The sequence below is a fragment of the Falco biarmicus genome, chromosome 7, assembly GCF_023638135.1.
Source record: "Falco biarmicus isolate bFalBia1 chromosome 7, bFalBia1.pri, whole genome shotgun sequence".
NCBI classification, from domain to species: Eukaryota; Metazoa; Chordata; class Aves; order Falconiformes; family Falconidae; genus Falco; species Falco biarmicus.
This window is the reverse complement of record NC_079294.1, coordinates 41185910-41212677: the sequence shown is the minus strand read 5'-3', so window position 1 is coordinate 41212677 and position 26768 is coordinate 41185910. Positions and strand designations below refer to the sequence as shown.

At 44.2% G+C, this 26768-nt stretch overlaps 1 protein-coding gene across 1 annotated transcript in view; it reads left to right on the top strand.

Annotated features, from left to right (window-relative positions):
- The first annotated feature begins 690 nt into the window (after positions 1-690).
- Positions 691-26768, top strand: part of RTN1 (reticulon 1) — a 120517-nt gene continuing 94439 nt past the window's right edge. The window contains exon 1 of the mRNA XM_056347403.1: positions 691-1241. Coding sequence (XP_056203378.1) covers positions 1052-1241 — 190 coding nt within the window. The 5' untranslated portion in view covers positions 691-1051. The remainder of the gene's footprint in view (positions 1242-26768) is intronic.

The following is a 26768-nucleotide window of genomic DNA, read 5'->3' as shown; positions in this document are numbered from 1 at the left end:
CCTTCTGCAAGACAGTAGATTCCTCACTTTGACCTGTCAGTGTCAGAGCTCTGTGCAATGCAGGAATGATCCCATACCACCTGACTCTGTTTCCTCATCTAAAAGGATGGCAAGGGTACTGGTTGCCAGTGCACCTGAGAAGTGTCACAGATCCTGCCTGTACTTTCACCTTTGCTGTATCTCATGCCACCTCTGCTCTCACTAACAGCAAGGATCCCTGGCAGTTCACATCGCCTTTGTAAGCATGCATTACCTCCATGAGACAGTGAGCAAGCAAATAACAATGGCACACCAAAAAAACAGGAAAGAAAGAAAGAAAAAAAAAGGCACACAGACACCTGCTGTGAGTTTATTTTGACAAGTGTCATTTAGATGCAATAAGCTGTGATCATCTCTCTGGCATGGCTGCGAACAGAAAGGAGCCAACTGGATAAACAAACCCAAGTGCTGCAGAGCAGAGTGTGGCTTCTTTCGCTGGGTTAGGGGGCTAGCAGAGAGGGGGAGGAATGGGGAGCTTTTAGGATGCGCTTCGCTGGGGGCTGTCTTTCTCCTCTCCATCAAGCCTGGAGGTGCAGGAGGAACCAGTGGCGCGCATAGTGCCCGGTTGCGGCGCGCTGTGGGATCCTCCAGAGGGGAGGGGATGCAGAGGAGGGGGATGCGCGCTGCGTGGGGGGCCGCAGGAGAGGGGAGGGAGGCGTGTGCCTGCCTGGAAGGGGCATTTCTTCCCTTATACACACAAGCTGATGCCTACCCTGCTGAAGCAGTTAAATGGGGGAGAGCAGCAGCCAGGCTGGCAGATTCCTGCCCTGTGATATGCCAGCCACAGGGTGACGCAAGGGCTGGAAGGCTCCAACTAACAAGCCATTTTCACCTGCGTAATAAGCGCTAGTGGAGATACAGCAACAGCAGCAGCAGCGGCTCCGAGTCCCCGCAGCCGGCCAGACTCCAGCACGGCCGCAGCACCGTCCAGCCCTCTGCGGCCACCGCAGCTTTTTCGGTGGCTCCCGCTGCAGCCTGAGAGCCGGAGACCAGCGGCCGCCTTGCAGGCAGCATGTCAGCCCCGCCGGACCCCCAGAACCTGCTGCTGGCGGGCGCTGGGGTGCACTGGGCTGCGGACGGGGCAGACCAGTATGCAGCTGGGGCTCCGCTGCGGGATGGAGATGGGGCTCAGCAGCGGGAACAGCTGGTTTTTGGCTCCGCCAGGGAACACCCGCCCGTTGCCATGGCGACTGCATCCCCAGGTAAAAGGCGAGGGGTACCCAGGGATGCTCAACAAAGGGGCCCTGGCCGCAGCATCTCCTGGTTGTCTCGTTCCTGTCCCTTCCCCGGTTCTTCTCCCAGCCTGACTGCTTGGGAACATTACTAATGAGTTAGTGAGCGCATGTAGGAAAACAGAAAATAACGAGCAATTGCGGCCTTTGCAAATAATAATTTTTGCTGATGTGGGGGAGGGGGGATGCAGGACCCAGCCAAGTTCCCTAAAGCCCTTTGCAGTTTGCTAGACACAGGACATCCAGATTTCAGTCAAATGTTGGAGGGCATTTGATTTCACCTGACTTGATGGGGCTCTGTCCTCATTTGTTGTACACCTGTACACATCTAGAGTGACAGATCTCAAAGGAGTTACTTCAGCTATTCCCCATGCACCTGGAATTCCTGCATGGTCTCATGTTATTTCAACATGGAGCTTTTAATGGTGTGCCTATTCTGAAGTGTTTGTATATTTTCTGCATGCTTTTGAGATATGTCCATTTAATTGTGGACTTTCTGGTTGCAGTTTTCCCCCCCTTTTGCCTTTTTAGGTGTATTTAACTTAAGGTACATTTAGTTTAGCTAAGGTCTGCAGGTTCATTGATTTTCAGTTTACTTTTGGGATGTATTTGATTTTCCTTGGTTTAGGGATCCTTTCTTTAGTGGATGTTTTAATAGCAGGTGTCTATCTATTAATGAACCCCAGAAGGCTTCAGCTTGCAGTAGCTCCTGGTAGAAATATTTTGGAAAAAATTACTCTGTTTCCTTCTTGGTGACACTTCCGTACTTTCCCATTGCTGCCCATCAGAGAACCCAAATAACCAAAGAACCCAGCCTGGGGGAGCTGGTGGATCCCATCTAGATTTCTCTTCACTGGGAAGTAATGTTTCCATTATACAGCCTGACAGCATTAAACTTGTCTTGAGGAAGTTGAGGGTCAGGGCTTGGGATGGGAATCGGTCTCCGTTATGCAATAGCTGCAGGAGCATTAGGAGCTGCGTTTTTGGGCTGAGTCCTTTCTAATCCCCTCCAGTCAATCAGCACAAAGAGTAGCTGGGCAGAAAAAACACAGTCTGCATAACTGCGTGTATTATTCCACTGATACCCATCTGTATGGTTTTTTCGGGGTCTGAGTGTGAATCTGTGCATGTGTATGCTCTCAACATGGATGTTTCCCTGGTGCTTTTCTGACTGCTTGATGCTACGGAGTTCAGTAGTAAAATGGGATCTAATGCCATCGGCTGATGTGGGAAATGTTTTGCTGTTTTGCAGCTTTGGGCAGGCAGCTAATCTGCTAATGTGCTGCTCATTCGCTGATCTGAGTGGTAGGTTGTGAAACGTGACTTTTTACTGGAGAGAGAGAGGCTGATGGCTTGTAATTTAAGGCTGTTCTAGGTGTGGCGTGTGTGTGTATGAAGAGCGGTAGGATTGGGGTCTCCAGGTAAGGGTTGCCTCAACGGTATAATGACATGAAGAAGGGAGAAAGATTGTATTGAGCTTTTGTTGCTCACTGATGGATAAAAATATGGCCATGCTGAATCTTAGCATACAGAACAAAGAGGGGTGGTCTCTTAAATTGTGTAAATCTCCATTAAGTTGAATGATTGTGATACTGCTTACATTTAATGAAGGCTCAGGCTTAACCTGATCTGTAGATTCAGGCTTATAGAATGAAGAATAGAAAGAATGAAAGAAGGAAAAGGAAAAGGAGAAAGAAAAGGAAAAAGAGAAGCAAAGAAATAGTTTTTGGCTTTTGGATTCCTCCGCAAAGGGGCTTTAACATGTTTGTTTGCATGTGTCAAACTGTGGTGAGGTGGAGGCAAAGTAAGCAATACAAACCTTTCTTGGTGTTCGCTAGCTGTGGATTTAGACTGTCAAATTTGCAGTATCATAAGAGTAGTAATGTGTTTTAAACATTTCCCATTTTGTTCTCCCTGTAACAGTAAAGTCACTGTTGTGTGGTTGTGTGTGTGTCTAGCCGACCATGGCAGACAGAGCAGCTTCCCAACCAGTGCAGCCCTGCACACGCAGTCTCCTTTTCTGTTTGTGGCTGCAGCACCTGTATTTCTGTTCCACGTTACCGAGGCAGCTACAGTTCCCACTCTATTCACTAGGTGAAGTAAATAATTTCCCTGTTCTCTCTGTGTGACTAAATATTATTAAGTAGCTGAATATCTAAAACTGTCAAATATTTCAGAATACTCTTTTAATTCTCCTGCTTAGAGGGGGATTCCTGTGTGTTCCTAAGCTGTAGGAATGGACCCAGTGGGAGACTTCAGTAACTTAGAACACTGCCATAAACGTTCAATACTCCCTGTACAATGGGGAACCAGGGGACACTTTAGACAAGGAACAATGCATCCAGACAAGAGTGAACTGTACGTTCTCCAATAGTTTCCCAACACATCCCGTATCTTTCTCCACACCTTTCAGAGCAGTCTCTTTTTGTCAAAAATATGGTTATGCTCTCTGAGGCAAGAGCAGCATTTGGAGACTGAGATTCGCCCAGCATGAAAATAACTGAAAGTAAATGGTGGGAATTTATTACAAGTTGTACAGAAGTTCTCTTATACAACCTAAAAATTTGCAAACTTTCCCTGATCTCGGCTTTTGTTTTAAGTTTGAAAGCCAGCCAGGGATTGTTGAAAGGTTCAGGAATATTTTCAAGCTGGCCATGGGCCCAGCTGTGAGCCAAACTGGCTTTGTGTCAAAACCTTGTGAGTGGTTTCTGAATGATGAAAAGCAATGGGTTTCACTCTCCGTTCTTTGGATCAACCAAAATTAGCAATGATCAGGACTGCAGAAAAAAATTCCCACAAGGAGTGGAGAGCTCAGAGATTTCTTAAGCAAAGATCCCACATCTGCTTCTTCTGCAGAGCTACAAGATCAACTCCAGTAGCTTCTGGGCAGGGACAAAGCAGTTTCTTTTGCTTTTATACTTGGGCCCTGGATTTTAGCAAAAATGTTTCTCCCTCTACTGGGGAGTTCCCTCCTTCCCAAAGATAAATTTGGTTCAGGGTGAGATGAGCTTGCAGGCAGCTCTTGCAAGGACTAGAGACTGAAGCAGTCCTGAAAGGCTGGTGAGCAGTTGCATGTTAGTGAAGAGAGCCCCATGTCACCAAACACACCATCTGGTTACAGATTCTGTTATTTATTTTCGTACATCAACAGTGATTAAAATTATTTGAAAATAATTTTTACTAAAAATATTACACAGGCTACGAGGCCTTCCCCAGCATAAATCACATGGTTTCCTTCAGAGAAATGGCAAAATGTGAGAGTGGGCTGTACCTCCACGATGCAGGTGTGCTTGGGGAAAAAGAGGGGGAAGAGGGCAGGAGCTCATACAAATGGTGATTCCTGCGCCAAGGTCTGGGAAGTTTTATGCAGCCTTGTGCACCAATGGGTGTCTGTGGGGTGATTTACAGCCAGCAGTGGTACACCCCTGTGTCCATGTAGCTGAGATTGAGAGAGCTGCCAGTGAGCCCTGCCTGCTGATGCTCATACCAGGATGCTCTTTGCCTTCAGACTGGCCACAGCAGTCAGGACATCCGTGGCAATCCTGGCCTGTTTCCAGCTGCCTCCAAAAGGCAGATTGCTCGTGGGATGCAGCTGCCCAAAGGAGAGGTGGCCAGTGCCACATGAGGTGGCATTAATAACTGGTACATATCTATGGGGACAGAATGGGATGGCAGATATGGCCTATGGGAACCTTCTGGAACAGCAGCCAGGAGCTGGTTGGGATCCCCTGCAGTGCCTCAGTGGCACCAAAGTCCTACAAATATGGGACTGAGCAGCACTCCTGTGGTATGTGGCAGCAAGGCAAGGTGGGAAGGAGGGACTAGAAGCTGCTTGGATGAGGCAGATGAGTTGAGGAGCAGCCTGTGCCTGCCAAGGAGCCGTGAGATACCAAATCCCAGGAGTGTTTCATACTCTGATGGGTGTAGGTGTAGTGTAGAAGACCATGAGTAGTCCTGGCTCGGGCTGCTCTGTGATGAGGACAAACTCCCTAGGCTCAGTGCTTTTAGTAAAGATTTTTTTAATTCACATGATTTGTAAAGGTCGAGTTTGAAAACATGTGCTGTGTACCCACATGCTCTCACCATGAACTAACCTACCAGCCGCTTGCCAGCAAGGGACTGCAGTGAGGGCTTCTAGCATATAAACCTGTGTTTGTACTGCTAACACTTCACCTGTAAATCTCAGTTTGTTGTTTCTCTCCGGTTACTGGAGAGAGTAAGTTACTCGCAGCTTTACACCTCAACATGAAAGAGGTTTCTGATGAATTTCAGGCAGCTTGAGGGCCCTGTGGTTCATCTGGGTGCAGAGAAGTGGGTCTTAGTATGAACGTCTGCACTGCTTGGGTTTGGCACTGATGCTTTTTGGGGATGTCAGAGCACAGCCAAATGCAGCAGGTTCCTCAAGGCAAACAGCTCAGCTGCCCTTTGTGGCCTTCCTACCCCTTTCCAAGTATTGCTTTAGCAAGCTCTCCCCCTCCCTAAGCATCCATGGCAATGTACTGCTCAAGGCCATGTGCACTGTAAAGGCCAAGATCCAAAACCTGTTTTTTCAAGTTGCAGTAGAAAGAGTCTTGCTAGTGTGGATTCACTGACCTAAGCATATACCACAGGGGAGCCTAAGCAGCTATTTGGAAATACGTCCTCAACTGCCAGGCAATCTTGCTCAGATTTAGCTGAGGCCAGATTTAATCTCACTTTGGAAGAGTATATATTCATGCCAGTTCTCTTATTGACATTTTAGTCCTTCCTGATTTAGATAATTGCATTATTTTTTTTCTCTCTGCTCCCTGGATTAGTCCCTCAAAACCTCTCACATACTGGTTTGAATGAAGGTAATAGAGGTCATTTGGTGGAGGCTATTCCCATTCCCTGGGGTTCTGTGAGTGCAAGCAGATTTTGCAGACAGGGACAGAAACACAGTAGATTTCTCCTTGTATCCTGTTCCTGTAATTCTCGTGAAGCTTGACGAAGTGGCCATTTCATCACAGCCCACAATCAGTCACCTAAATAAAATTCCTGTTGAAATACCATCCTTGATTCCCACTTGGGTAAAGTAGGAGCAACAGCTCCTATTGGGCTTCTCCAGGAAGTTGTCTGCACCTCAGGATGAAAAGTATTATTGGAGGTACATAAAATCTCCTGGTTTAAAATCTGTGTGGCAGTGTAGTTCTCAACTCTATTACAGATTAAAATGCAGCTGTCTTTGCCCTTTTCCCCACAGGGATGCAAGTGGCTCCATCCCTGCTTTGACTTCCATGCTGGTGAATTTTCTTCAGCCTTCAGGGCAGCAAATGGGCTGGGGAAGAGAATGAGGCAGATGAAAGAGTGGAGCAGTACCAGGGAGAGTGACTCACCTGCCTTCTTTAAATCTTCATCACTCTGTAATGAAATGTTTTATTTATAGGCAAGGAACTGAGGAGGAGAGGTTAGGAAGGAGGAGAACAACAAGGATGGGGAGAGGCTTTGGATGTCCCAGTTGAAGCAGGCATTGGGTTTTGCCTGTTACAGTATTTCCTGGGCTGTGAGTCACTACTGGTGTAAGGGTCCTGAGAGGTACATTTGCCTCCTTTTTTTCTGCAGCTCTGGAAATGTCATTTAGCGACATGATTTACATCTTATTTTTCCCCAAAAAACTGTTGTGTGCAGTACATGCACACTCAGTGCGTGGTCTCAGTCTGCCTGGTGACAGTGACCCCAGCAAATGCCTGGGTGCTGCCTCTGGCTCAGTTCTCCTGGAAACGTTTGGGCAGATCCCACAGGTCTGTTTATCATGTCTTGGCAGACTGTCCCACAAAAGGATGCCGGCCCAGCTGTGTGGCCTGGATCGACCCGCAATGCTCAGGACTAATGTTTGGCTCTGCTTTAGGCCCTGAGACCTGGTTTGGCCTGAAGACCTAATTATTTTGTGCATGTGTGTTTTGGCTCAAAGTTCCTGAAATACCCAAGTTGGTGCTGCAGGTCCACATCATCAACAGGGAATGGAGGTTTTTAAATGGATGCGTTCTTGGGAATTTGCCTCATTTTCCCTCCTGAGTAGTCAGTACCTCTAAAATGGGCCAAGTATACACTAAGCCTTTTTACTTTCTAATGTAGCGTTTATGTCCTTGTGTCTGCTTTTCTTGTATTCTCCTACTGCCAGATCATGGCTACTTAGAAAATTCTGAGTTCTTGTTTTTCTTGGGTTGTTTGTTGCTTTTTTCAAAAGAAAAGAAGGCCATCACATTACAAACCATGTTTCAAATAAAAAAACCCCATTATTTGTAATTAGTTTTCTAATTTAAGGAAAGTAAATATATGTGCTGCTGTAGACTTGGCATGATTCAGCACTCGGGAACACACCCTACATTTAGTATTCCTGTTTTTTAAGACACGTCTGATTTATGGTCAGCCTGTTCCTTCCTTTAAGAAACCCTGTATCTTCAAGAGTGAGAATAAATTCTTGGTACTCATCTGCAAGACAACACTCAAAATAGAGGGTACCTTAATCACCTGTTTCAGTCCTCCTTGTTTCAATAAAGTATTTAAGATCCTAATTACATGGAAGATGAGCGCATTCTTAACTGCTTAAAAAAATTAGGATGTTCTTAAGCATATGCATAAAAATGATCATATGTTTTGCTGAATTTAGGGATAAATGAAGTAGAAGATACATCATGGATAAACTGGCTTTATTACCCATTAGACCAAAGTGCTTCAGGTCACTTGTGTGTAAAATGGAGGCACTAGCACTTACTTCTCTCGTTATAGCACTGTGAAAATCAACATTTAAAGACATTGAAAACTTGGCATGAAAATCATTATAATGTTGTTGTTTATTTTGTTCTATTGTGTGTGTCCAGGTGAGACTAAAATGGAAATGACTACAGCCTTTATAAGCCTGTCTCTTTCAGCTATTAAGGTGTTATCTCATAAACATTGGCTTTATACTTTAATATTCCTCAAAATTGAGTTTTTCCATCGTTATTTAAATAGTAGCTGTTAAAAGAGTTCTTTGAGAGTATTTCTTTCACTGCTGTAATGAGATGTCTGCTCTTGATACAGCCTCTAATTATCACAAGATCTAGTATCAGAAAAGGTAGCCAGTTCTTTAGAGATTACTTTGACACAACTGCCATTAACAGCTGCAGCATTCCCAACATCTCTTTTGCGTAGCAGTGACTCCCTTACTGGATGTGGTGCTGCAGCAGGGTGTTTGCTTGGGTACAGGTGAGGATGGAGCACTGGAGGATGCTCACTGAAGGATGCTTTCTGCATCAGGGTGGCTGCAGACCTGCACAGTTATGTCAGCTCGAGGCTTTACTGTGCCATTCAGGACATGAATTATGTCTTATTCTTCACAGTGCTGAATTTATTAACTGCAGCTGATTTATTGTTGGTAGCTTTAAAGACATTGAAGGGCTTGTTAACTGCAGCCAGTAAAAAGTGAATGTATGGGGCAGCCTTGTCCATGCTCCCAGTCCCTGGGGATCATTGTGCTTCTCTTGTCTTTCAGGGGTTTTTCTGTGCAAATACCAGTGTTTGTCTCGGACACACATGTGGGCATCCCTGGGTGAGCCCCTTGCCCAGGGAGGGGGAACTGTGGCACCAGGGCTCAGCCTCTGGCCATGGGACCAGCCAGGAGCCTCTTGCTGCCAGTGCTGGCAGTGCTCTGTCACCCAAATACAGCCCAGGGTGACTGTCCCTTACCCCAGCGAAACACACTTCATTAGGCGCATTGCAAAGCTCCAAATGTAGAAGTTACAGATCTGGATGATATCCCCAGCCTTTCCCTGCCTGCACTGCATTAGTCACTGGCTGTATGACCAAACAGCCTAAAAATCCTCACCCTGGGCAGGCTCTGCAGCACAGCAGTGCAGAGGGGGGCTGCAGACAGCCCAAGCTGTCAGAGTGTGTACTGATTTTCTTCTGCTGAGCCTGGCCCCTTACACACTGCTCCCAAAAGCACTTGGGGGCACCTGTAAAGGAATTGCTGGAGAGACAGGCTGTGTTTATGGCTTGCCATCAGCAAGGGAGTTTTACTATTTATAGGCCTAATCCTGTCCCACAACTTGGAGGTAGTAAGCCTGGTGCAGGGAGGATGCCTACACCCACAAAAGACAGCATTTTGCATGCCAAGGAGGTGGGGAGTCCCTCACCCCATATAGGTCTGACAGACACACATAGCCAGCAGAACAGCTCTGTTTGGAAATACTTCCAATCCCAAACTCACTGGCAGGCCAACGGGCTAGATCCTGAGAAAAGCCTAAAAGTTGCTTTAAGTCTGCACCGCTGCACAAGCGTTCACCGGTATTTGGGTCAGCTGCATCCCCCTCCATGTGCGAGGAATATGCACCGAGGCCACAGCTGGGGCAGGAGGTAAAAGCCCACAGCAGCAGGCAGACCTCGGGAGTACAGTGTGTCATCTCTGATCTACGGAGCAGCATACCCATGGGCTTTGTACGAGAGTGCAATGAGGTTTCACAGGTACCATCTCCACTGTCTAGTGATGTATGGAGGGGTCTGAATTCCAGTAAGTCTTAATTAGGTCTTTCCCTTGATGTCCTTAATTTAGAGGCAAAAGAGTTTCACTTGCTGCTCATGTGCGTAGGAAATGTTTCGCATTTCAGGGTATTTTAATTCCTGTTGACTTCAGCAATGAAGCGCAATGCAACACGCTGGAAATTAAATGTGTACTTCAGCTGAACTTGAGGCTTAACTGCACTGTGTGCAGGTGTAACTGCATGATATAAACAGTAATCATACAGTGTTTGCAGACTGATTGAAGTGAAAAGGGAAATGCCTTCTTTTGCCTCTTATAAAAGTTATAAAAATGTGTATCCCAATTTTGCTCACCATTTTTTCATCTTCTGGTTAGTGCTCATCTCTGTCTTAGGGTGTACTGTCTGCCAGTTTGCTGTGTTTTTTTCCTTTTTTATTACAAAGTTTTGTATCTTTGGTAAAGATCATTGACCAAATAGGTTGCTCTAAACTGCAGTATTGCTGTGCACTAAACTTTAATTGAGACAGTTGCCTTTGATGTGGGGCTGACCTAAAGCTGAGGCTGACTGCTCCCTTTTGCAGTTTTTGCAGTTCTTTAAAAAGTCATAATGCAGCATTCATGTTGTTACTGTTTTCTCCACTGCTGTAGCAAAAGTATCGCTATGGTTGAATATAGAATTGATTTCTGAGAACCTCCTGGTTGTCCTGAAAGTCCGTGTGTATAATCTGTGATTCTCAGACAGTAATTAGTTTGTAGGAAATTGTGTTGGGCCCAAAGGCGCAGCTCCAGGATGATGTGTGAGACTCCAGAAGTCCCAGAGGAGTCAACCTCCTCTGAACACATTGTTTATGAAAGAAAATAGGGGTTCGCATCCTCTATGCAGTAGCTCTGTTTATCACTTTGACTAAGCAGAAATCCTTATACCAAAATGGCTGGTAAGTGGCATCTTGATTACAGGCGAGATAGGATTTGTACATCACTGAGCAATTTGGAGTTAGAACTTCAGTAGGTGGTATCTAATTCTCTACTTAAAAAGTTTCATGTATGTTTAATGTGGGTATGTTTCATATAGGATTGAAAAGTCAAGCAAGCAAATAACTGGTCACATGCAGATGTGGAGTTACTAAGTAAGAACTGCATTACTTTTATGTGAGTGAATTAGGAACTCTGCCTTTGAAAATGCATACCTATCTCTGCTGATGCCAGGAAAAAGGACCGAATTTCCTGAAATTAAAATTTTTGAGAAACTTGCCATCAGACAAAAACATCTTTTCGCAAGAGATACATGGATTAATATAATACTTAAAAAATAGTGAAATCTTAGAAATCAATGTATATATTTTCAAATGATTTCCATATCAATTCATGCGTTTCACCTGATTTGTCTAGCAGCAGTGTTTAGAAATGTTCCTTGTCTACATTTGGTTTTATAGTAGGACATTTATTCCAAATACACATACATTCCATTTTAAAAGTACTAATTCTGGTCTGCAAAATTAATTCTCTATTCTGTTTTAGAATTGCCATGTCACCCACATTTTTTCTGGTTTTGTTTTGTTTTTTTTTTTTCCCCTCAACCCTAAACAATACCACCGGAGATTACAGTGGATCATCCGAGCAGCTATCATAGTAAAAACAAGTTGCCATTTTGGGATTATTTTTTTTTCTTCAAAGTCTTTCTGACATTAGCCTTTGTAATTCAGTTGCTGTGTGGTAGAAGTTCAGGGAGCTAAGGAGAAAGGCTTGGGGCTTTATGTTGTGTGAAATATATGCAATCTCTTCTCACTTTGAACGTGGTAAACAGACCATGTATAATCCCTGGAATATTTGGTAGATCTGCCAAGCCATGAAGACGGCATTTGTAATATTTGTTTAGCTACATGTATTTTTACATAGTTGTCCATCCCTATGCCATCCCAACTGTATTCAAAAGCAACCTGAGGAGAGAGGACTGAAGAAAGAGTGAGAAGAAAATATATCATTCCCAATAGTTTGGGCATCTCCCCCTACACCCACCCCAGCCCACCCTGCTGTTGCTTTCTAATGAGTCGTTCTTCTAACCTACTTTAAATCAAGCATGTAGAATGCTAGATATTTTGCAGATGAATCATACTGTGCAATGTACTTATGCATATCTGCTGTGCAAGTACATTGTCAGCTTGTATTTGATAACCTATCAGCAAACAAGATTTTTTTTCTGGAAGCTTGGGGTACTAGCATTGTTCTCCAAGTGAGAATAATGCAACCACTGTTAATAAATCAACCTAAGTCAGAGGATGTCTCACCACTCTCACTGCCTCCTTGATTAGCATTATCCTCAGAGGTATAAATTAAAGAAGAAAATATATAATCTGGGAAGCCTTCCAGCATCATCTTTGAAAATGTGAGCTCAGTGCTTTGCTGAGATTTCTTTGGTAGAGGAATGCTAATAGAAGTGCTGAAGATGTGCTCTGATTGCACCGTAAAAAGAGTAGGAAGAAGCACAGAATCACTTAATTTCTTTTTCCTTTGTCATCAAGATAAATTCTAATGTGATCTGCACAGGATGAATCTCAAACTGTTTTTACACAGTTCTGTGAACTGATCCCAGAAGTGCAGCTTCAGTCACTCCCTTTTCTACTACTTGTTCTTTTAGTCTGACATCTGCATAAAATATGTTACATGTTTTCCCATGTCAGCCTGTAGATAATTGCCTGCAGCTGTTAGCAGTGAGTGGACATGGTCCCTCTGCTATATTGGTCAAAGCTTGAGCTTCAGCAGTAAGGATTTCAGGAATTTCTTCTGACTGTTCCTACAAGGTGTCATCACAGCCGGGTGGTAACTCCTGATGCCTCCCTCCCTGCCAAGGGAAGAAAAATGTGCTGCAGAATGTGCTGATTTGCAAAAATAATCACAGGGAGGGTTTGATTTTAGCAAAGTTCCAGCTGTGCTAAATGAGCAGAAAAGGGATTTTTCAGCGTATCAGCAACATCTTAGAAATGGAAATGCCACATCCTCCAGCACTTTCTTAAGGAGTCAGTTTTCCCCTTCCCCTGTCCATAACCCACTTGGGACTTTGGTATTTACTGGAACTAGGAGTTTAGCAAGACTGTAGTACTTGGAGCCTTGCTTCATAGAGTCTGTGTTTCTATCTGCTCTCTTGGCCAGCTCCCTGCCAACATTATCCTTTGCTTTCCAAAGAGATGGTGAAAAGCGCAGAATGCAAGACTAAACTGTTGGTCCTCAGGTTGCGTTTTGGGGAGGCATAAGGAAGTAGACACCTTTACTACTATTTTGCTGATGTGACAGCTGATGCACAGTGGCATGAAGGATCTTAAAGATAGTCCCCAGCACTTGCATTTGAACTAGGTCTGGGTCTGTGGAGGCCCAGGTCGTGCCAAGCTGCTCCAAAGGGGACTCGGCTTCATCATCAGTGACTCAGGTTGTGGGGCCTCTCGGGCTGAGACTCCAAAAAGTCATTCCTCTCTCCTAAAGAATGTAGGGCAGCTATTTTTACTTAGGTGCGTGAAGATAGGTTTGGGGTTTTTTTCTGCCTGTTTTTCACTTTTAAATTCATATTAAGGATCCTTAGTTATGTTTTACAAAGGCATTCACCCTTACAGCTGAACAACACAGAGGGAATACTATGCATTATTTGCTGTCTTTACTGACATTGCTAAATTTGCTGAAGTGATGTGTTTCAACATTTCCAAACATTTTTCCTGTGGAGCTTTCTCTTCCATAGAAAGGTTTTCTGTTTCCCCTTGATTTGAGATGAAAAGAAAATTGAAAATAATATGAAATTTTCCCACAGGACAGAATTTCTTTTGCAATAGCTCCACTTCCAGCTAATGTCAGGAAAAACACAAACAACTACAGTCAGTATGCTTAATTTCAACCCTGAGTTTACGACTTACTCTTTGCCATTGCTGTGTGCTTGAAAATACCCATTAAATCCGAGAGCTAGTACACTAACAAGTAGGATTTGTTAGCACCTATTTAATACAGTCAACAGGAGCATGACCTTGGTTCTCTGTCACTGGTGAAAATGAAGTTGCCTCCTGGTCCAGCCCATCTGATTACTGCTAAACTATAATACCAAGCAGGTTCTTCTCTCTTCATGGCAAATAACTTTGCTATCACTGTGGTGAAGAAGGCATGAAGCCAACAGCATTCCCCAACCTAGCAGCTTCCCAGCATCCTTGGATTCAAATAATTACATAGTGTGACTTGCCTATCGGTGCTGAGCAAGGGAAGGAAAGCCAGTGAAGACAGCAGATCTGCCTCTTTCTTCTTGGGTTCTATACAAGATAACTTATTTTCTAACAGCCCTTCCCTTCTCACTTTATGTGAGCAGGAAAGCAATGCAGGCTCCTCCATGAGCAAAAAGTGAAGTCTTCAGAAGCCATCATGTTCCCTTTCCAAACCCTGCACTTTGAGCTTCAGTGACAACTGCTTCCTCAACCTTGCTGTACTGTATATCTTAACGAGCATTTTAGAAAAAACTCAGGGTGTTCCAGAAGTTTTCAACCAGTTTCAGACTCATTTAGCTGGATGGTGGAAACTGCCAGAGCAGGTAGGATCAAAGGCTTCCCAGGAGTCCTCAGCTCCTGCCTGCACCCAGCACCAGGTGCCCCCGGCTTTTGTAGCTTTTAGAAATGAAGCAGCTGGATGTGAGCAAAACACTATGTTGCCTGCAGTGTTGTTCACTCAGGTTTCTGGTCACAACTGCTCTGCTGTGCTAGGTGCAAGCCAGTTTCTGAGAAGAGTTAGAGAAGCTGGTTTCTAACCTGGTTAGACAGAAAGTTGAGAGGGAAATGGGTGTTTGCTCCTGGTGCTTGGGACAAACAACCAGGAGAAACGAGCTACACTAAAAGCCAGTGTAGTGTTCAGGCTGGAGAGGAGAGGAGAGGAAGTCAGGATGGAGGGAAAAACAAATGGTAAGAAAAAGAAATCCAAGCTACTTTCTCAAGTGGTGGATTTCTCAACAGTTTATGATGTGAATTAGGTAGTGTCATGCTTGTAGTGGCAGGGGGTTAAGCTTAGAAACTCAGCAGGTGCCTTCTGGTCCACTTCTGCATTCATGAGCTTTGGAGATGGACTTTCCTAGCAAAACCATCTCCCTCCACCCTTTGTTTAGTTGAAGCTGTTAACATAATTTCTCTTTGAAAAAGTAAAATGCATTCAAAAGCTTTTTTAATTATTTCTTTTACTCAACTGGAAGGGCATAAAATCCCCATTCTTTGAGGCAGAGACAAATTTGTTCAACCTTTCACCATGCAAGTTCTACCTGGAGGAGTGCTGTGCCACAGCAGGCCCTGATGCACTGGCTTTGCTCTCTAGACCCTTGGAGACTGTCTGACCTCTCCTAGCTGCTACATCTCACACTGGGAAACTACAAGGAAGACCATGAAAACTCGGAATGATCTTGGCCATCCATCTAAATGGTCTGAATAAATAGGAATGGGTTCAGCAAGGGCAGGGCATCTCAGCAGGAAGAGCCAGCTTCATAAACACAGGATGGGAAACCACAGATGAGTCCATCAGAGTAGCATTGGGGTGTTGAGGGTCACAAGTCAAATGCAGGCTGCAAAGCTTGTGCTGTTTTACTGTTGCTGGACAGCGGATGCCATGCTGAGATTTGGCAATGTGGGTTTTGTGTGCATGATGCAGCAAATGGCCTGGGGAAGAGTGTGGCGTCCGGTCTGGAGCACAGCACTTAAGGAGCAATGCAGAAAGTCCTGAGGAGAGTAACCAGGGTGATCACATCTCTGGGAAACATGATCTAGGAGGGAAGATTGAAAGACGTAGGTCTGTTTATAATCTGAGGGAGAGAATTGCCGGGGGACAGAATAAGAGCAGTCTTTAAGTACATAAAAGCCCAAGCAAAGAGCCTGAGTTCATCTGATCTGCAGGTCCATGGTGGGCAGGAATGGATGTGGCTTCAGTTGCAACATAAGAGATTCAGATTAGTCATTTGGAAAAAACCTTTTGGAGAATGTAGACATATAGGATACAGAAACCCAGGTTTCAGGAGGGGATTGGTGGCTGCAGCTCCATTGCTGGAGGAGTGTATGGGCAGTGAAGAGGGACATTGCCTGGATGACATAGGAAGTGGCACTGCTGCCTGGGGCCAGCAGTGGAACTAGGTGAAGTCTTCGGGCCTTTCTGGCCCTATTTTTGAAGAGTCTGTAAGCTGGGGTGAGGGATGGCAGCAGGAAATGCACAAATTTCTTCTTTTCCATGTGAGTTTTGGTCCGTGTGCTGTTCAAACAAGCAGCTTCTTCTGTTAGCCTTTGAAAGTGCACACCAACCATGAGTCACAGAAAAGTAAGAATGGTTGATATTTTTGTGTTTCAGCATCTTTTGATTTATTTTTTAAAGAAAAATAGTTTTTTGTTTCGCAGGAAAGCCTTGCTTTCCTTTCAGAAGATGAATTGATTTCTGCAGACAAATGCAAACATAGCATTCAATGGCTTAAGTTGGACAAACAGCAATCTTCATCATAAAAGAGTAACAACAAGGATTTTTAACAAATGCAGGCTTGGCAGGGAGAAATTATAGAAGATGAAGAGTGCAGTGATAGTTGGAGATTAACAGCATAGTGCCTGCATCCAAGGAAGTAGGAAAGGGAAAAAGATACAGCAAGTACAGGCTTTTTAATTTGATCTAATTAGTATTGTTAACATTAAGGTACAAGGAAAATGGGAAAAATGCATCACTGATTTATAAATGTGGAGTGTGAAGACAAACTTGATAGTTTACTTCAGTAAGATACAGTTGTTTTCTGAATGGGTTTCAGTGAGGTATAAAACCACGTACTACGTGGAAGATTTCTGGTTGAGCCGGAGAAGGTGGAGGGCACTACAACTGTAGCATGCCACATGTTACCTGAAGAGCAGACAACTCGTGCTGAAAGGAAAACACTCAGGCAGCATGGGAGCTGCTGCAGGGGCTTCTCAGTCAGTCTTGGGGCCTGTCTTATTAAATGCCTTTGGAAAATGTTTGGTATCAAAAGCCAGAGTGGATTGTGGGAGCATGCTGGGAGTTGGGGAGAGAAGCGGCTGAAGCATCTTACTGGGGAAACTGGTTGAGATGGACAGTTGTAAGCTGTAGAAATACACCCCAACACCCTGCAAGGGTGAAAAGAGATGTGTTTGTTGAAGTGTATCCTCTTTAGAATGAGGCTGTAATGCCTTTGTACAAGTGCTGGTTCAGCTTCTACTTTGACCCTGGGATTGCCACTGTCATTCAGTGCCATGCTTAACTGGACAGGTTATGTACAGAGTCACTGCTGCCCTCTGACAAAATGGTGAAACCAGTAAGAATGACATCAAAGAAAAAAATGAAATGTTAAATACGTGACACTTGGTTTTGACATTTTCCAAAACTAAAATCCAGTGGCTTGGAAACAGTTTTAATTTGACAAAAAACCCCAAACCAAACTAAAAAAACCCAACCAACATGAAAGAAAAGAAGTCCAGTTTTACTGAAATGACTTTTTCCCAGCCAGTTCTTTTAATTAAGATTTGCCATCCTGAAAGGATGAGGAAATAATCCATGAAAGTAGTTTTGAGAAATGTAGCACTTCTTCCCAGCTGTGTTAGTATCAGTGAGCAAACAGCATGTCCTCAGACCAACTCATGAGCCGAATTTGGAAATGATTCCCTTTATATTTGGGCTCTATGAACTGATCCATGAGTATTTGAAATGTGAGCTGTACTGCTTAATTGTAGCCTCTTAGATGAGTCACATGATCATTTAACAAGGATCCTTGACTGGAGGAATGAGCAAACACATCTTTTATACATACTTGATTGTGCCAGTTTCAGTGCTTATTTTCTCTTGATGCTGATACATACACATTTGTCATTGGCGTTGGCAAACATTACTTTGCCAAAAAAATAATTTCTCAAGCACTGACAGAAAATGATACATGGATTTAGCTAATATAAAATCATTTACATGTGTAATAGCCACAGAAAAAATGTTTGAATTGTCCCCTCTGTACCAAAATTAAGAAAATAACATTAAGATTCACTTGTGAGATACATTTGGGTGGCAGCATTGCATGTGTCCTAGCTGTGGAAATTTTACCAGGTGAAGTCAGAACCAGCTTCAGGAAAGGCTGGTTCAGTTGCTTTCTTAGCTCTGCTATAAGTTGGAGGCCTGGAGGGTTTTTTTGCATTTCTTGTACATTTAGGTTTCTCCTTGGCATTAGGGTGGCTGTAATTCTCACCTCAGAACAAGAGTGGGTGTTGCAGCTCCAATATAGCTACTCCAACGCCACATCTGCTGCTGGTCTCTGGGTCTCATACTGCATGCAGCATCTATGGGGAATCACAAGGTCCTCAAAAGATCACTGTGCAAGGAGACTGGCAGTTTTACCGTTTGTGGTACACTTCTTGTTGCAACAATTTTTCATAAAAGTTTGTTTATTAAGCTTGAGGAAAAAATAATTTATCTTTCCTGAAGATCTCATTAAAGCATTCAGCTTCAACAGAGTTCAGAAGAGCCTTCTCTGAAGTATCTTTTAATTAGATTTAAAGCTGTTTCATGAATATAAAACACGACATATGTGATCTTCCTTCTGCTCAGCAGCAAAGGCTGCTGCTGATGTATGACAGTCAGTGAGCTGCCTGGATTGAAAAATAATCTCAATTTTTCACGCTGTAAAGGTCAGTACAGCTGCAACAGTTTAGGATACCAGACCTACTTGATCCCTGAGATTGCAGATATTTTTCATATGGTACAAAGAGTTCATGTGTTTGGAAAGTGACTCCACAGGTACAACACACTCATTTTCTGTCCCAGCAGAGATTCCACCAAATATTGATGAGTATTTCACAGTTCAAGTGAATGTTGTAAATTCATCTTGGTGGCATGGATATTTCCAGAATTCCTTAGTCTGTGTGTTGGTTCAAATTATTAACAAGCTGTCCTTTCAAATACCACTGCCAAGCTAGCCACAACCCCTTAAAGCACAACATAATAAAAGGCAAATTCTTTCCAAAAACACAATACTCTTTGTTGAATAGATTCCAGTCACTGACCGAAGGAATGACAGATTAACTAAGAAATAAGGGAAAAAAATAACAGGTTTGGAAATCTGAAGATGGGCATGGATAAACAAGAAGGGACCATGGCAGTCCTTTGAGTATACAGAAAACACACATTTGGGAAGAAAAAAAATGGGAGAATATTTAGGAAAACATCTGGAAGAAGTGGTGCCAGATGGTTGTTTCCTTTTTGATCGGACTAGTATTTTTCTCATAAAATATGAAGACCCAATTTTGGTGTTTGTCAATATTTACAGATCTCTATGTAAGGAGGAAAATAAGGTCTCAGATAGAGCTCTGTGCCTGCTTAAAATAAGTTTGATATTCTCTGCTTTGCTGACTCAACCTAAATGGCCTGATGTCTTGGAGTGCTGGAAATGCCTAACTCCTTTTCCAGTTGCTAGCATCTGAGAATGCTACACCCCTATTACAGAAAAGATTTTATTTAGGGGAGCAAACTCCAGGCATCCATGATTAGAAAATTTTACCTTTTGTTCCCGCCACAGCAAAATCATGCTGAGCTGGTAGCAGAGTGGCATTGACTCGAACCAGCTTTCTTAGTTTCTGCTTGTTGTTGATTGTGCAGTTGCTGCTTGAGAGTGATTTGTGTCCCTGTCTAGTATTGCAGAGCAGGGAGAAGCTCAAAGAAATAAAAGGAGGTAAAGAAGAGAAAGAGTATATGAAAATTGGCCTGTGCTGAATATTTCATTATTAAACATTTTCAACTGCAAACATACTTTCCCCCAGCAACCACTATGATAAGCTGAGGACAAAATCAATTTTTTTAACAGCTCCCTAGAATTTTGTTATATGGCTTTGGGGTAACACTGTTTTCCATACTTACAAGGGATCATATCCATTTTACATAACCTTGAATAGCTACAATAAGCAGTGAATATGTTTTCTACCAGGTATTTGGGTTTTCTTTCACAAATTAATGGTCTTAAAACTTAGGTTTATAAGACATGCTGTTGAAGTGGTGTTGAACTGTGGGTATTTTTTCATTTCATTGTGTGCAAGATTGAGAAGAATGTCCATCCAGTTTGAAATTCAAATGCTGGGTTTTGAGTGGGATTAACAGTTAATGTCATAATCTCATGGTGCAAAAGCACAGTTTCTGAGGAGTTTGGAGGAAGAGTTCTGCCATTTTCTACCTGGGGCCTTTCCCTGGCGATCTCTGGAGGATATTCCGATTCAGAATCACCAGGTGATGCTCCCATCCAGCTGGACATCATCTTTGCAACACAAGATGCTGCCACATTTCAGGGACCCCCAGGTACAATGCCACTCACCAAGAGACTCATATTTCGGCGAACTGGGGGGGGGTATGTGGCACAATTATGGGTGCATGACACCCAGGAGGGTTCCAGGCTCTGCTGTCTTGTTCTAGCCCTGAGTCACCCTCCCCATCACACACCCGGGTCAGCCCTATGGCATGTCCATGGTGCATGTATCCAGGTGTACCCATGTATCACTGAAAGAAGGGCAAAAATCTATGTTACAGGGTACTGAAAGCAAATCACTTCCTATACAGGGAGTGAATAGTATTAGAATTTTTTAGAGCCAGTCTTAGAATTTTATTGGACTTTATTAATTTAAAATTCATTAGCATTTTGCTAGCATAATCTGAATAATGCATTTATTCACACAAGCATACATGTGTACATTGCAAACACATGGTGCAGTTGTTTTGTCAGAATGATGTGCAAAGGTTGTGGTGTTCTGCTGGTCAGTAAGTTGAACTGGAGTGAGCTGTGTGGGCTGTACTAGCAAGAACAAAGCCAGCGAGTCCAGAGAAGTGATTATTCCCTTTATTCAGCCAAGGGTGGACAGAAGGAAAAAACTGAGCAACCTGAGCTAGCTTTGAAATACCCCCGCTCTGAGCAGAGGTTGGACTGGAGACCTCCAGAGGTCCTGTCCAGCCTGTTTTTTTCAGTGATTGTCTGACTTTTAAGATTGGCTATGTCACCTTTTTCTCTGCTGTGCTTCACCTTTTTCTCTGCTGTGCTTCTACCACTTCCCTGACCGCTTCCACCTGTTTTTGCATTATAAATATAAAGGTAATTAGAGCTATTGTAAAAGTTGGCTGCTGGCCCCCAAAGCACTTCTGCACCAGCAAAGGGCTTGGGTTGTTTCTCAGGCCCAGCTGGGTGTCCTGTTGCTCTAAGTCAGTCACTTCTCTCTTTTTGGTTCACAGACTGAATTAATGAAATAAAAATCTATGTATTTCTGCAGGTCAGCCTGAGACAAGGAATTATCACTTTCCTCAGGAAAATAAAAAACAAACAAAAAGTTGTTTTTATTAAATTCCAGGTGTTCGGTTCTCTCCATGCCAATTCCTTTCACTTCACTTTGGAAACTATTTACTATTTTAATGAAAAGTCAGCTTTGGCAAGAGACACTGTTTGAACATAAACAAATTGCAGTGCAGTTTGCCACAACCACTGTGCAGTAAATGCAAGCCTTTTCAACAAAATCTTTTAGCTAAAATTTGTGGCTGAATTTGGCAGAAACTACCAAACATTGGGGTCGATCAAGGCTGAGCTTTACACCAAATGAGCTGTCAAGCCCCAAAATCTCACCCATTTTCAATTCTGGCAATGCTGCAGGGAGGTCCTGTATCCCATATATGTGCTACAGACTCCATTTTTTAGCAGGGTGAAGCAGAGATTTGCACTGGTGAAGCTGTTTCTGGTTTCAAGGAGGAATAAGCTGGCCTGGAGTGGGTTTTTTTGTTATATAGGAGTGAAAAGTTGGACTGAAGCTAGGGAGAAATGTCACGGTACAGTGATGAGTTTTCTGTGAGGCAATTTGACCGGGCAACTGAAATGGGGACAGCTGCCAGATGCTCCAAGTGCTAACGTGTTCAAGGCCTGTGCACATGTCTTTTTTTCTGTCTTTCTCCCTCTTTTCCCCATCCTCAGAGATGAGTAACAGTTGCCTCTTAGAAGCCGCATTCTTTGCCAGCAGTGTTTTGTGCAAATTGGTGGTGATAACAGAGTAAGAGCAAGGTATTGACAAAAGTGCTGATGTTTGCTCAACTGCTGTGTTATCAGGTCATGGGTGGAAAACTCGATTAACACTTGAGAAATCTTGATTTCTCTAGAGGAAAAGGTGTTTGGCCACAAATCTGCCCTCACTGAGTGTTACTCCAGTTGCAAAGTGGTGGGACCCAGCTCAGACTGGCTGGTTTGGACCAAAGCAAAGGGAGGAGAACAAGTCTCCTGCTGTGGGTTAGTGTGTTTACTTTCTGGTTTAATTTCCGTGAGCCATGTGCAGTTCTCCTGCTGTTCTGCTCGCTGTGGGGCGGTTAAAACATTTTAGCAAGGCAGGAAAGAAAAAAAGAAGCACCATTATCTATCTCGGCTAGTAGCGGCTTGCATGAGGGGAGCCAAGTGGATGTGCTGGACCCCAAAGGTGCTGTGTGTGAGATGGTGTGATGCAGACAGCCCTTTCACCATCAAGTACTGACTTGCATTCCTTCGGCCTTGAATAGCTCAGGAGAAACTCCTTCTGGCAAATGCTGTGATATGACGACAAGGTGCAGAGTGTGACGTGGGATGAGTATTCGCAGGGAGCGTGGCCCCAACAGAAACACTGCAGTGGGGATGCAAGTGTGGTGTGGTGACACAAGCAGGGTCTCCAGTTAGAGAGTGAATAGGGAAGTGGTAAGAGAGATGTTACTGAGATGTAGAAGCAGTTGAGACCAGGCAGTAGCAAGCAGCGGATGAGCCATCTGTCCGTCTGTCCTGGACAGTGCCACGCTGTGATGATGCTGTGTTGGCCTTGTGAGCTGAGCTTCTGCAGTGCTCTGCCTGTCTGGACAAAATAAGCCTCTCAGCAGGACTGAGTAGCTGAGGCTCAGTGCTGCACTGCTGTGGTGATGCAGTGTGTTCTTGGGCAATGCAGATGTGCCCAAGGACAAGCTGGACATTTTCCACCATCCAGTTTGCAAAAGGTGAATGGGTTTCAGAAGACAGTCAGCCTCCAGCTTGTGATGGTAACTGGTCTACAGAAGGCTTGGGAAATAAGAGGACATTCATCAGGAGGTCCTGGTGTGGAGGACTGCATGGAGATTAAGTGCAGGATGGGATTGGCACACAAGGGTTTGTAGGACAGGGGATGGAGGTATTCTTGAAACCTCTACTGTGCTTTGCTGTTGGTTTAGAGAAGCTATGAGGTGTACAGCCCTTCTGTATAACATTTCATTCTTGAGTACAGTTTTCCAGAAGTCAAGCTGTGCTTCTGAGCCTTAATTTTCTAAGTAACTAATACAGTCTGCCCCAAAAATAATCTGCTGTGTCATTTATCTGCATAAAATAGAGTATTTCCTAGTGACAGAAACTCCAGCAACCAAAAATTGGGTGGAGTGGAAGAAAACATGTGTTTGAATCCTGAACAAAATATGAAGCCTATTGTTAAGCCCTAAATGTGTTTTGAAAGGAGGTTTAAATAAAGCAGAGATACTTACCACAGATACTTACCACCGCTTTTTGCACAAGACTGCATCTCTGTTGTTTCCACTAAAAATCGCTGCTGGAGTTTCTCCACTAAGACCATTGACACCCATAACACGGGCTGTGCCTTGCAGTAAGTACCAAGGGTGATGTGTGGGGTGGCAGACCCAGATCTTTGGTCACTGTAAGCCAGAAGAGTTTCACTGAGGTCTCTTCTCTGGTTCTTCGAGTACAAGCGGGCCTTGGATTTACAACGGGCTATTCCAAAAGCCTTCTCTGACCCTAGCCTGTCCTTAGGAAGGTTAAATCTGATCCCTCATAGCTGGCACACTGTTGTCTTTTCCCTACTACATTCCTGAAGAGAGAGCAGCCAAGGAAGAGAGAGGAGGAAGAAGCAGAGCGAGTGAGCGTGCCCTGGATGAGGAGAGACTAGGAGAAGGCAGCAGAGGGACTGGTGTGAAGAGTATCATGGTATGTGATGGTAGAAGAACTTGTTGCAGCTGGCTAGTTTGGAGAGTGCTGCGACACATTCCTATCTGTTTTCCCAAGAAGATATTTGGCAATTGCTTGGAAGGCTTTTGGTCCCCTCTTTCAGTTTTCTTTGGATTGCAGTAATGGAAAACTGTGTGCACAATATGCTGAATACTTTTATTAATTTCACACTCTTTACAAGTTACTCCGTCTCCTGACCTGTCACAGCAGCTGATTAGGCTGGGGTTGACCTTTGTCTAATCTGCAAATTGAGAAATTTGTTGGCTATATCTCTTAGTTATGAAACTCTGGTTATTCCAGCAAGGATAAACTCTGAAGGCCATCAACTGCTCTGGCTGAGCTCCTCACCAGCTGGGAGCAGGAATACATTTCTCCCTACTGTAAAATTAGCTGGGTGCATTGTGGGAGAATGTTCACCATCCCTTTTAAATGCCATGCTTAAGGCCAGGATGTTCTTTGTTTATGTTCTGAGAAGGAAAATAAAGCCCCTGGCACCATGCTCTGTTTACTGTAGGAGTTAATACGTGGTTTTGTATCCAGGCCATTTCCAAGGAGATGTGATGTTTGCAGGTCATTCCTAGCATCTGAGCTTGTCCTACTTGCAAGCAACCTTGCAACTCTGCTTCTGCTGGGGACTGTCATTTCATCAGGCTCATTTTTTCCTCCTTTTCTCTCCTGAGCATCCGCTGGAGATCCCTTCATGTGCTTCTGTAACTCCCCGCATAGGAAACGAGTTGCAGGGTCCCCACCGGTGCCTTCCTGCCGGCTGGTGAAGCCCCAGTGTCAGACAGCCCTCTACTCCACCAGCCCATCACAGCCAGCCCCTTCTGACACCATGACAGCATGTCTGAAATGCCTCCCTCTTCTCTCCTTTCCATCTGTCTCTTGGGGAAAAGCACAAAAGAGCATCATTATCTGCTGTGACAGGCAGGGTTATGCAGAGGAGAGCTCCTCCTTGAAAGCAGATGGGACAAATTGAGAGTGGACGGGAATATGCTCTAAAAAAATCTGGACTGGCCAGTTCATTGAGCAGGTGATAGGGAGGACACATGTGCCGAGGACTGAAAGGTAACCACCATCCACAGGCCCGATTTTCAGGTGTTACAAACCGGTTAAAGCTCCTGTGCAGGTCTGGGAACTTAGGGACATTACTGTATACTTCGTATTTACTGCTATCTCTACTGAATGATAAAGAAACCCCCAGATTGTCCTGCACAATGCCATTTCCCCTATGGGAGTGGCTTCGGCTGAATACATGTGCTGTTGAGTAGGATGTCAGGATTTCCTCTGCGAATGTGAACACAGTTTGTGTGGCTTCTCTGGCCCATCTGGGCAGGTACCTGGGGCTCAAGAAATAATAGATCTGCAAGATAAACTAGGGAAAATAAATGGTCCTTGAGGCCTGCAAGCAAGTTTCAGAAATATTTCTGCTGCTTACACTGGTCTGTTCAAAAGAGGAATTGGCTGCTGTTTCTGTATTTGGAAATAAGTTGTGGAAGGTGCCCCCCCCCAGAAGATACTGAACTGTGCAAGGAGGGCTCATGCTGGGATGCTGAAACTGAGGGCAAACCCCACTCCAGCAGGCAGAGCCGCACTCCTGGAAAAAGGTGATTTTCCTGACCCTCTCCTCTGTCCCTGCTCTTACACAAAGCCAGGGAGAGTCCCAGGTTGATACATGGCAGTGCCTTGTAGCATGCACAGGGTCACTGCCGTGGCAGTCTCCACAGGCATCAAAATGCAGTAAGGAAATATTTTCCCTGTCTGTAATGGGGAAAGCTCCTGGAGGTGTTTGAAAACCACATTATATTTGCCATAACTTTGTGTTGACATTTTCCACAACATTTTTCATGTTGTTTGCTCCCAGAAGCCCAAATCTCCAGGTATTTGTTGCTCAGAAAGTGGAAATCCTTTGATCTAGGGATGTTGAAAGCACACAGAGACACAGTGCAGGACAGGGAGAGGAAAGGGGATTAGAAACCCCTGTCGGGAAGGGTGACAGTCTTCCCAGAACAATTTCCATGTCATGTAAATGCAATTTCTTCATATTTGGAAGGAAAACCAAAAGGCTTTGACCCAGTAAAAACTCCAAAATTCAGCCTGAAAGGGCTTTTTTAAATGTTATTAGGTGCTTGTCTCCATCCCTGTTAGACTGTGAGCACCTGATAACGACCATTATGTGTCTGACTGCCCCTGACATGTCTGACTGCCTCTCCATCACTGCAATGCACAAGCAGGATACTGCAAGCAGACCTCGAAGGTCTGCTGGGGTTCAGGTCTCATTGTCCTGACCTGATCTGGAGCCAAAGGGTTATAGCAGCCTACAGAAACCCCTCAGCCTTCAGTTTTGTATCTCTCTCTATAAATAGCCAGGCATCTTTAAGGCAGACAGGGAAACCCTGCCAGGATGCTGCTATTTTTGCAGTCCTCTGGATCTGAAGCATTTGCTTTGCAGTTCACCTTTTATAGGACAAAAATGCTGATAAGCCTGAAGTAAAGCTGGCCCTTGGTGATCCTCAGGAGCCCTGTCTGGTGTTGATCATGAAAATCTGGCACGAAGGAGTAACGTGGTCCAGGCCTGCTGTTCTCTGTGCAAACGGACCTGGTCCCCTTGCAGAGCCCAGATGTGGGCATAGGTACCTGCCTGTGTAAATGAGCCTGCAGTGTTGGCCACTAACATTTATTCCATGTACTGCGCCTGTTAAGGTTAATGGGAAACTGTTCTTAAGGAATTTTTTAAAATACCTTTTTAAGGGAGCCAATTTTAAATCAACTGTTTTTCATTGTCTTTCAGGCTGGTTTCCTGCCATTCAGTGTAAAGGGATGTAGATAGGAAGGGACTTGTCCCATGGGGTTATAATCCTTCTGACTTTAAAACATGCCCATTGTAGAGTTTTCCAGGAGAGGTGGGAGTTACATGAGACAAGGACCCCATCAAACACAAAATCAGAACAGCTGATTATGAAACAGAGGGAAGAGGATTTTTCCACTCTTCAATTGAAAAAGTTTATTTTCCAGCAGCAGTTCTGCTTCT